General features: G+C 42.5%; 1 protein-coding gene across 1 annotated transcript in view; it reads left to right on the forward strand.

Moving 5' to 3' along the window:
* The window catches only part of marchf8 (membrane-associated ring finger (C3HC4) 8), a gene marked incomplete at its 3' end in the record, with an annotated part of 218951 nt that overhangs the window by 200788 nt on the left and 5663 nt on the right, over positions 1-12500 (forward strand). The window contains exons 5-6 of the mRNA XM_080740262.1: positions 2052-2232; positions 11670-11805. Coding sequence (XP_080596388.1) covers positions 2052-2232; positions 11670-11805 — 317 coding nt within the window. The remainder of the gene's footprint in view (positions 1-2051; positions 2233-11669; positions 11806-12500) is intronic.

Consider the following 12500-nt stretch of genomic DNA (forward strand, 5'->3'; position numbering starts at 1 on the left):
TGAATGCGCAGCATCTTATGTTGAAAGAATTGCCCTCTCTGTGTAGAAACACATCTCCAGTATTGACTTGATAATAGTTTAGTCTGGTAACAAGTACTGAAAATAGCCGACCTCTGCTATTTTCAATATTTTTACCAATTAGAAATCTCATCCCCTGCCTCTCTAATATTCTCTGCACGTCCCTGGCCTCTGCCGCCGATCGTCGGAGGTGACACGCAGCTAATTGAATGTTCTGCTCGTAACATATTCATTTGTCTTGAACGGCAAAATCTCGATATTCCGAAGGCCTGAAAGTCCGATGGCACGGAGATCCGAATCCGATGACCCAGAGAGAGAGAGAGGTCCGCCCCCCCGCCTGGCATGATTAAAATAATTAATTAATTAGCCTAAAAGCCAGCAAATAAATAGCCAAATCTGAGCACATATAAATATATGGCTAAAAAAAGTATAAAAGCTATTTGAGATGTTTATAGATTAGAATCTTTACACACCTGCTTCCAAATAATTAATTATATCATTCCAGTTCACTGCGCATATTATGTAGGTGACAGGTCATTTCAATTAAGCTCTCACTCCAGTCAGCGCTGGTATGAAAAGAGTCGAGCAGCTCCCTAGTTTAAACTAGGCTATAAAATGACATAATAGGCTATAGAATGGATCTTCAACCAAGAAGTTGTGAATGAAAACGTAGGCCTGTGCTTTGTTATTGTCCTCACCTCAAGTAAACGCTGGATTATTATTTCTTCAAATTGACTGGATCCAATGGATCGCACAAGTAAGAGGTAACATCCAGGTCTTTATCCATCATACTTTCACATCAAACAAAGTAATCACTCAAACCTATGTGTGAGTGTGACCAAGTTTAACATCTTAAACATCACATGCATGCAAGCGTCGCATCCTCAGTCAGCCGCCTCTCCTCCTCTTTCTCTCCCCCTCTGTGAGTGTCTCCGGCTCTCCGCTCTCATAGGCTACTAAATTGAACAGCCTTTCGGACATTAAGTCTGTCGGACTTTAAGGACATCGGAAAATCACCACGCGCCCGTCTTGAACATCCCGCTAGAGTTTATTGTGCGCCGCCGCGCGCTCGGGTGAGGAATTGGTTACGTCTGCAAAAGCTCATCTTCCTACACGCCGTAGCGTTGATACATTTTGAAAACATTATCTGTGGCGATATAGACATAATCGTTCCATACATTTCAGCCAAGGCTGAAGCTCCGAGTTAGCACGGTGCTAGCGGCGCTGTTTTGTCTGTTGCTATCTCTATGCTGATGGCTATATCTGTGCTATACTCCCGTAGGGGTTTGCTTTAAACATATTATTCACATCATTTCCCCACCAATAAGAGTAGAAAAAGATTGACTTTTATGACAATTATGAAAAGACTCAGGTTAGAGTTAGATCAAGCATTTAGAGGTAAGGTTTAGGTGTTAGGGTCAGGATCATGCATTTAGAGGCAAGGTTTAGGCCAGGGGTTAGGGTTGGAGCGATGCCTGATATACTGTATATATAGTCGTGTGCCGATGTCGGCGTGGAACAGAATCTGATTGGCTATTTTTTGTGCGCTGCACCTTGGATTTTGGGTTAAAAATGGCATTTGCAAAATTGCCGTCAGTGTTTCCATGTCCACTCATTATAAGCGACGTTGGGTTTGTTTTTACGCAAAGTCGCTTGCAAACAAACATTGGTAGTTGCATCCAAATCTTTTAATTATTGAAACCAGCGGTTCTCAAATATTTTCATGCCATGGAAATCAATATGTATATTTGTCTCCTAACCCCCATCTGTAGCAGATTAGTGCAGTTAGAACATGTTCAAATAGCCTGTAGTCACTTCTTTTGGGCTTGTTTTTCATAGACTTGGCAGCAATTGTTTCTCTTACTGAAAATCACTGAAAGTAACACAAACTGTGCGTGTGTGTGTGTGTGTGTGTGTGTGTGTGTGTGTGTGTGTGTGTGTGTGTGTGTGTGTGTGTGTGTGTGTGTGTGTGTGTGTGTGTGTGTGTGTGTGTGTGTGTGTGTGTGTGTGTGTGTGCGCGTGTGTGTGTGTAGGATCTGCCACTGTGAGGGGGACGAGGAGAGCCCTCTCATCACCCCGTGCCACTGCACAGGCTCCCTGCGCTATGTGCACCAGTCCTGCCTGCAGCAGTGGATCAAGAGCTCCGACACCCGATGCTGTGAGCTCTGCAAGTACGAGTTCATCATGGAGACCAAGCTCAAGCCGCTGCGCAAGGTTAGACACCCTCCCTCCCTCTGTGTGTGTGTGTGTGTGTGTGCATAGGCGATTTTGAGGGGTGTCCTAGGGTGCACGTTAGTGATGCGCGGGTCAGGTTTTTTTCATAACCCGCACGACCCACAGCCCGCACGAAACGTAACCCGCCCGCGCCCGCCCCGCAGAACAATATACAAATCAACGAATCCGCCCGCCCCGCAACCCGCATTTAAAAAAAAGATGGTATATCATCTCCAGAATAGCTCATCTGTATACGGCTCTTCTAAGTACCCAACGCCGCTTTACAGAAAGGTTTACAGTAGCACAATATTGTCATGGGCTAAATAAACAAACGTGTTGTTCAAATTGGGGTTTAGCCTAAAAGACATTCATTCAAAGACGTTCATTCTCTCTGGGGCATCGTCGGGGAAGAATGGCGTTTCAGGTTTTATGTCAATCATATTTATACAGCGCAGACAGCAAAAGACGGACAATATTACATTCTGTTGGTTATTGATTCACCAGATTGGAGAGATGGGATCATGGGAGCGACTCGAGGTGGGCGCATGGTGATTTTCCGATGGCCTTAAAGTCCGAGTGACTTAAAGTCCGAAAGGCTGTTCAATTTAGTAGCCTATATGAGAGCGGAGACACACAGGAGGAGGAGAGAAAGAGGAGGAGAGGCGGCTGACTTTGGATGCGCAGCATGTGATGTTTAAGATGTTAAACTTGGTCTCACACATCACACATAGGCCTATGAGTGATTACTTTGTTTGATTTGAAAGCATGATGGATAATAAAGACCTGGATGTTACCTCTTATTGTGTGATCCAGGATGGATGCAGTCAATTTGAAGAAATAATAATCCAGCATGGACAATAAGAAAGCACTGGCCTACGTTTTCATTCACTTCTTGGCTGAAAATCTATTCTATATAGCCTATAGGCCTATGTCATTTTATAACCTAGTTTAAACTAAGGGAGGCGGGAGCTGCTCGACTCTTTTCAGACGAGCGCTGACACAATTGAGTGCGAGAGCTTAATTGAAATGACCTACATAATATATGCGCAGTGAACTGGAATTATATAATTAATTATTTGGGAGCAGGTGTGTAAAGATTCTAATCTATAAACATCTCAAATAGCTTTTATACTTTTTTTAATTCTCGAGGCGAGCGTGGTTGGTTCATTCAGTCAAAAAATCCGTCTCACTTGCGAAAGTTGTGTTTCAAATCGTATCCGTTGACTGGCTGGTTATAGTCTATAACTTACCCGACACAAAGTATTTAGCTATAAACTGACTTGTGTGGATGACAGACATACGGTAAGTGAAATCCTGCTGAATTGTTTGTGCATTCTTCTGCTGTGCTCACGTTGTGTCAAATGTTGGCAAAATGCGGTTCGCGGGCCCAACAGGAGCGGAATTGGGACGGTCCTCGCACCAAGGAGCGGAGGAGAAACCTCGCTCCTCTCTGGCGCATTTTAAAACATGCTCGCTCGCTCATGCTCGTATTCAAACATTATATTCTTATTCTTATAGGACTACTCTTATTAAGAATAAAAGGCAAATAAGAACAGGTGATTATTCTTATTTATTTTTTGCACATGAGAGTGGTGATAACCCGCCCGCCCGCCGCCCGCCAATATTGAGTCTCAAACCTTGACCCACCCACCCGCACGCGGGCGGGTTGGCGGGCGGGTGGGGGCACCGGGTCGGCCCGCGCATCACTAGTGCACGTGCAACCCCTGGCCGCCAGGCGGCCATTTTGATTTTTTTTTTTTTTGTAATGTAACTTTACATCCACTCAGACCGAATACAACAACACCCCCTAGTGGTAGTGATAGAGGCTGGCAGCTCCAGGCAGCCCCCCCCTCCCCTCCTGATGTGATGTCATATCCACGCGCCAGTATTGAAATTGAAAACAACATCTGTTAAAAATAAAGCATGGAGTTCGAGCTCTTCACTACTATGGACGTGACTACCGGTAGATATTATAATATAGCTGCTTGCCCTGAAACATCACATGGAGAGGATCATTTTGTACCTGACTTTCCTCTACAAAACACAGACCTCAGGCTCTATCAGCCAGGACTCTTGTCTCACTGTGCGTGACTGAACCATTTCCTCCTGACCAGCCCAAGGTAAGACTAAGACAGTCAGATCATGCTTTTATAAACCCTATTATATTAAGCCCAAAATGGTTCTGCCGCCGTGTAGAACCGAACACAGCAGCGGATTATTACCGATGTGATATTCTGTATAGAACACTGGACACACTCATACAACAGCTTGAGGGGCGCTTTTCTGAAAACGATTTTCATATCCTCCAGTGTCTTGCTGATGTTGTAACCTCAGATAGCCCTTCAGAAAAAAGTGTGACAGACGTATGTCAAACATACACTCTTGATGCAGATGTTCTGAAAGCTGAAATCTCTGTAATGACTTCCATGTACAGGGAAGAGAATGTGCGCAAAAAAAAAGAAATGGAGGACACGACACTGTTTGAAAAGAAACTTGCTTTTTTTCAAGAGAAGGGAATGCATAATTCTGATTCATTTGGTACATTAAAACACGTCTACACACTGTACCTCACCATACCAGTTACGAGTGCTTCAGCTGAGCGCAGTTTCTCTACTTTGAGACAACTAAAAACGTATTTACGGACAACCATGACTGATAAAAGAGTGTCAGATATAGGCATTTTACAGATTGAGAAAATACACGAAATTAAAGTGCAGAAAATAATTGAAAGGTTTGCAAGTGTCAAAACCCGGAGGCTGCAGTTCATTGTGTAATAAGGATGTGTCTACTATTTGTTTTTGTGAAATGCTTATTTGACACTGTAAATGACTGCTTGATTGCTTGATGAATGATGATTAACTTGATGTTTGGCTTTGCTGCCTCTGTCTGCAAAATAAGTAAATAAATCCTATACTAGACATGCTCATGGTGTCTAGAAAAAGAAGCACCTGTTTTACACTTTTTTTGTTTATATTGTGTTACATTTGGGTACAAAATTAACTGCAGAAATCCGCTAAAACAACATTACAAAACCGCTAATATCCGCAAATTTTTTTTTCTGCGCGCGCGTGCATGAGGCGCGCGAGGCAATAGAGGTCGTGCACCCCCCGCTGGAAGAGGCTAGAATCGCCTATGTGTGTGTGTGTGTGTGTTCGTGTGTGTGTGTGTGTGTTCGTGTGCGTGTCTCAGTGGTGCAGGCGGCAGGCGTGTCGCACCAAATCCTGGGCCATGGGTACTTTAACTATTAAAAAATAGCAGATACAAGCTCACAGCGCAGCACCGAGTGCCACGCTGCGAGCTTGTAGATCTGCTTTTTTTGAAAGATCTTGAAAATCTTTGAATATTTCAAATCCTTCTACGTTTTTTTTTGAGCGGTGGTCACAACGCTCCTATACGTGGCGGTGTGTGTGGGTATGTATGTCTGTCTGCGTCCGTGTCTGTAGCCTGCAGTAACCTTTTCTGACCACACATGTTAAGGGAGGGGCGCTGTTGTTCAGACTCACATTCACACACACACACGCACGCACGCACGCACGCACGCACGCACACACACACACACACACACACACACACACACACACACACACACACACAGCCTCCACCGCTCAGTTCACACGAGTGTGATTTTCTTTTTTTTTAAATCTATGTTTCTATGTCAGTGGTGCTCAAACCTTTTCATGTGAAGGACCCCCAAGATGATATGTATTTTGGCCACGGACCCCCATCTCAAAATATTTCCAGGGACCCCCTAGAAGCAAAATTTTAGTTAGAAATGTTCGCTTAAAAAATACATATAAAATATTCAAAGATTTGCGCACATTTTCACGACTTTTCAAAAATAGCAGATCTACAAGCTCGCAGCGTGGCACCGGGTGCCGTTCTGTGAGCTTGTATATCTGCTATTTTTCAATAGCTAAAGTATAAAATAATTAAGGCCCCTCCACCTAGGGCCCTAGTAACTCAGTCCAACTTCTTTAGTTACTTTGTAGACTGATTTTTTTCTTTTTCTATTTTTCACAGTTTTGTTTATTTGAGATTCAGGGCATACAGTACATTAAACCATAAGTTGTTTGTGTCTTGTGAGAAACATCTGCAAAAAAGAAAAATGTAAAGCAGTCATATAAGTTTCATATAGACTGATTATTATCACAAAACATACATTAAACACTTCAAGCCTGTATACATTTTGGCCATTTGAAAATAGCAGATCTACAAGCTCACAATGCGTTGCACCGAATGATTCATATCGAACGTGTTGCACTGCGATTTTTGCTGTGCAACAGTGGCACACAATTACAGGACAGGACAACTTATTATTGTAAAAAAATAAATAAAAGAAGGTTTGATTGGCATTCATTATATTGCCACACTAAGACTTTTCTGTGTATTCACAATTGTGTCTTCACAATTATAGTAGTACAATCTTTTAATGACGTCACGCGCACATTGTTTAACACCTACACTGCAGTACTTAGCAGGTCACACAATGGACCATTGACATGCATCCAGGCTCGCTCCTATGTTAATTCACACGGGTGAGACACACTGCAGTCGGCAGCTTTTGTCGAGGTGTGATCCAGGCACGTGCACACATAGACATCAAAGGGGGCTTGATCCCCTGCCCTTTTATCCCTCTGTAAAAAAGTGCCCTCTCCAGACCATGAATGCAGCTTTTACTATGGTGAAAGAAACGCAAATTCAAGAGAACTGCCTTGTCCAAACTCTCAGTATTCACTTAGTTTAGTGTGGTATCAAGTACCGAAAATAGCCGACCTCCAAGCTCACAACACGTCGCAGTGCGACGCGTTGTGAGCTTGGAGGTCTGCTATTTTCGATATTTCCACTAAAGGGCCCTTTTAGGCATTTCAACCCCTGCCCCTCTAACATTCTCTGCACGTCCCTGGTGTGAACTTAAATGTTGTTTTTGATCGATGCGCGTGCGTGCGTGTGCTCCTGAAAAGATCTTTGGGGCGGACGCCGTGGTGTAGCATGCAATTATTAATGCAGCACTGGCGTGCAATGCTTTAGTACACCCTTTCATGCAGTGGTGGAAAAGGTACTCCAATATTTTATTATTTATTTTTAAAGTATCAATAAGCTGTTGTTTTAAGCTGCACTGCAATGTTTTTCACCCACTGTTTTTTCGTGTAATTCATGTGATGTGACAATAAAGTTCTATTCTATTCTAGAAAGTGCTCTTTATGCAGAATGAAGTTTTTGTATAAAAAACTTTTGAAAACTCTAGTACTGTAGATCTACAAGAGCTTGTAGATCAGCTATCTTCAAATGGACAAAATGTAGACTATATAGGCCTGAAGTGGTTAATCTAGGTTTTATAATCAATCTACAAAGTAACTAATAAGTAAAGTTTTTAAATGAATGCAGTGGCGTAAGTACAATATTTGCCTCTGAGATGTAATGGAATAGACAGGTTTTTGATTGAATATTTCATTAGTCACAATGAACAACATTACATGTACAATAGTCACATTTAGGGGGTACAGTTAGAACATCCTGCCCAACAGGAACATCCCGAATAAGGCCTTTTTACGGTCAGTAGTCCTTGGCACTCAATTCACAGACATAGCAACCGTAACAAAAATAACATTCGTTGCATTTACAAGAAAAAATGTATTAAAAATACATACAGTAATATGCTCAACGCAGGGAGAAAGTAAATTTAAAGTATTGGAAATATTGGAGTTACAACGCACTCAGTTACTTTACACCACTGCTTTCATGCACGTACTGTTTGGCGAGTTGAGGACCTGTGCCGGCCGGCCCACCACGGATGGACAGCATTGCCAGCAGGCCATTGTTCTGCCTCCGAGCTTTGAAGTGGTTCTCAGAGGCTTGAATCCGGACGCTGCGTGGCCTTCATTGTGAATGTTCTGGCCCCTGATCAGAGAGCCTTATCGATCTGTGTGTGGAGCTCACCGCATGGACTCCCTCATTAACATTCCTCCAGACGCTGTTAGCCACACACATGGCCTAAAAGAGTGACAACATACCGTTGGCCTCAAACGTCACTGATTGATTGATTGATTGATTGATTGATTGATTGATTGTTTGATTGAAGAGTTTATTAGCAGTTTTGCAATAGAAAAAAGTACAGTTTCATGACAGCACAAATCACTGGTACATGTTCAACTAAAAGGAGTTCCTAGAAAGCCTTACGGCTTATTTACACAGGAACCACTTCATATATCTCATATAACATTGAAAGACAGACGGATAGAATATAGTACTTTAAATATAGGATAACATCAATTACAAAAGCAGACAAAGGATAACATCAGTTACAAAAGCAGAAAAAAGCGGGGGGGGGGGGGGGGGGGGGGGGTGGAAGCATGGGGGTTTAGTCTATTTACAAGTCTCGAGTAGCAGCTGCCTGAAGGTGACTTTTCATACCAGTTTTGAAGGAGGCTAGGGATTTGCACTCCTTTAAGGCTTGTGGAAGAGCGTTCCACATGTTGATGGTACAGTATAGCAGGAGTTAGAGCCTTGTTTAGTGTTAAATCTACGTTGGACATGATTAGTGGAGCTGCCTCTGGTGTTGTGACCATGGACATCCTTGACCTTTAGGAAGTAGTTTGTCAGGTACATGGGTATCTTGGAGGTGTAGTGTATCTTCTGTCGGGCAGAAACCTTGTATCTCCAAGTTTCAAAATAGTATGTTCTTTCGTAAATGAAAGCCCTACTTCGTCATACAAGAGTGTTGCACAAACGTAGTGAAATTAGCCGATCTACAAGCGTTGTGTGCCTGCAGATCTACTATTTTCACTACTTTAAATCGTTTCTTAAATAATATAAAAAAAGGAAGGTTTTGGTCATACAAGGTTTCCATGCGACAATGACGTTAAGCAAAGCTGGACTTCTTTTTCTGTCAAGTCGCTTGTAATTATTGATGGTGGCAGGTTGCGTTTTTTGTGGCTTGTTTCTAAAGTGTTGTTGCTTTAGTTGGGGTTGCCTCCTGTTGATTGAACCAGAGGTTCTTGAACATTTCCATGGCAAATACCCCCAGATTAATATGTTGACCATGGACTCTCATCTGAACATTTCTTTGTGCCAGGGACCCCCATACAAGACTTGCATGTTGTTAACATGTTTTTACGTGAACATTTTTAACTCAAATCTTTGCTTGGTCCCTGAAACAAAAACATTTCTGAGGTGGAGAGAGCCAGCTAATTTTGTGGGTCCTTGAAATGAAAAAGCTTGTGATGTACTGTAGCAACATGCGTTTTATTATTAATATTATTTTTTCCTTCTTCTTCAGAAAACAGTTAAGATTTAGGAGAGATTTTTTTTAATCGGCTTCGGGTCTTATTGGGTCAAAACTAAGTGAGTGTGGTTTCGATGTTCTCTTCTGGGTGAATGGCTGTGTGTGTGTGTGTGTGTGTGTGTGTGTGTGTGTGTGTGTGTGTGTGTGTGTGTGTGTGTGTGTGTGTGTGTGTGTGTGTGTGTGTGTGTGTGTGTGTGTGTGTGTGTGTGTGTGTGTGTGTGTGTGTGTGTGTGTGTGTGTGTGTGTGTGCATGCGCACAGCCGCGCACAGGGGAGTCGCACCAAATTCTGGGCCCTGGGTACAAGGATTCACTGCGGGCCCTCCATGAATGTTCATTATTACGCATTATTTTGTGCTTTAACTATTGAAAAATAGCAGCATTTGTCTTTGAATATTTCAAATCCAAAGGTTTTTCTATGTCAGTGGTGCTCAAACCTTTTCATGTGAAGGACCCCCAAAATGATATGTATTTGGCCACGGACCCCCGTCTCAAAATACTAGGGACCCCCCAGAAGCAAAAATTGAGTTACAAATGTTTGCTTAAAAAATACATATATTCAAAGATTTGCACCCATTTTCACGACATTTCAAAAATAGCAGATCTACAAGCTCACGGCGCGGCACCGAGTGCTGCACTGTGAGCTTGTAAATCTGCTGTTTTTCAATAGCTAAAGTATAAAATAATTAAGGCCCCTCCGCCTTGGGCCCTGGTAACTCAATCCCACTTTTCCCCCCCTTGTGACGCCCCTGGCCACACGCACGCAAGCACGCAAGCAGGCGCGCATACACACACACACACTCCAGTGCATAGCGCTGGCCAAGGATCAGAGCCACTGTGCGCTCCCAGCATCAAATATTTAGCTGCAGTGCTCGTGTTAAACTGTTCCTGAAAGCAGCCAACAAAGCCAGCTGGCTTTCACCACCGGTAGACTTCCAACTTAATCTGTGATGGTGGCGACTGTTTGTTTGTGCTTGTATTAACTATACTCGGGTGAGGGCCAAAAAGTCCCCACAAGTATAGGAAGAATTTGAACAAAATTTACATTGTGAGGACAATTTACCTGGTGCTCTGTGGATTCGTCCAGAGCATTGTATTAGAGAGCATTCTGCCAATTCATGTCACTCGAAATGTCACTTTTCCCACTGTGGTGGAATTCAGATCAATCAATAATCATGAGAAAATGAGGAGACAAGACAATTATATTAGGTGGTGGTGTGGTCAAGTTTATATAACATGATATCATGGACAGAAGTACAATTAACACTCTGGACAGTGGTAAAAGAGTTCTGCCCAGAAGAATGGTCAAACACTAGAGTTATACTGTGGCTTCAAGGCCTCTGGAACAAGCTGTACCATAACAAGATAGGCTTTATCAAAACAATAGTTACTGAGGCCTTCTGAAGGCCTCTCGACTCCTAACTATCAAGTATTAGTATCATCATACTGTACAGACCTAGATATTAATATAATCAATGAATACATGATCTACTCTATAACGTCATACATAATCAATCATGATAAACTCTAATCTACTGCACCTCATAGACTCCAAAGCATTCTGGAAACTTCCGGTTTGCGCTTTTTCACTATTCGCCAATAGATGTAGGCTAGTGTGGAAGACGTGGCCCCATGAAGGGGCCTTTGAAGCTGAACTGCACCTACTGTACATAAATATATATTGTATACTGCGACGTTTTAAAATCATACCAACCTGTTGCACATAGATCACACTGTGAAGTTGTTTACAAAAAGTTAAAGTACAGTGGCTACTACTACGGGACAACAATGCCTTTAGTGTATACAATATACCAAACTTTATGCACAGCTGAGGATGCTTTTTTCATTCTCTTTGCTCTTTTGCACTCTCTTTCTTTCCTAAGTCATTATTACTTATTATTACTCATTATTTTAGCTTTAGATGTGTTGTTTTTTGTTGTTCTGTTGTTATTTTATATATACCACTGCATTGTCTGAAAGGAAGCCGAACAAAAATAAGTTACAGAAATAAGGTACATAAGAGTAATCTTATGTACCTGTACAAAAGATGTAACAATAAAGTACAACCTTGAACCTTGAACAGAGTATAACATTGCAGCATTGATACTTTTACTTACGTTTTTCCACCACTCTTCTCTCTCTCTCTCCCCCTCACAGTGGGAGAAGCTACAGATGACGGCCAGTGAGAGGAGGAAGATCGTGTGTTCGGTGACGTTCCACGTCATCGCCATCACCTGCGTGGTGTGGTCGCTGTACGTGCTCATCGACAGGACGGCCGAGGAGATCAAGCAAGGTACGCCGTCGCGTACCTCAGTGTCGCCGTAGCGTACCGCAGGGGCGCGCACCTTGACACCAAACACACCAGTCTGCACCAGTCGGAAGTACCAGTCTTCATTTTGACAGCAAATTTCGTGTAGTTTTAGTCAGTCTTTTGAGTAAAAATGTATTTAGTTTTAGTCGTATTTTAGTCGTCTGAAAAGTTTTCGTTTTAGTCTAGTTTTATCCACGTCCAGTGAAATTAACCACTCTGACCTGAAAATTTTGAAAATACTCACCTATAATGACACGTCCAGATTGACAGTAGTTATAGTTAGAGACACTTGATTATTCTGCACGTGTGACGGTGTGAGAGAGAAAGAGCTCCGGTTACCGTTGTCATCTGCCGTTGCCGTAATGTTGCTTAATTTAAGGTCGCTATTGTAGCGTTCAGTCCTTCCATTCAGTTCCAACCTTTTCAGGCCGCAACCCCCAAATTAATCATATTTAATTGAGGACTCCCCCCCCACCCTGACAAGCACTAAGAGTTGAGGCATTACATTTTGTATAACGCTATTTTCACAATTTCTGCCTCTAATATTTGACAATTTGTCATTTTAGAGGTATTAAAAAGTCCCCAAATTGTCACTTTAGGAATGTGCATTTATCCTCATGTTGGTTTGTTTACTGTTGGGTGAGAAAACAGCGTTGCACTTTAAGTTAATCATCTGG

The sequence above is a fragment of the Nannobrachium achirus genome (assembly GCF_963921795.1).
Source record: "Nannobrachium achirus genome assembly, chromosome: 13".
NCBI classification, from domain to species: domain Eukaryota; kingdom Metazoa; phylum Chordata; class Actinopteri; order Myctophiformes; family Myctophidae; genus Nannobrachium; species Nannobrachium achirus.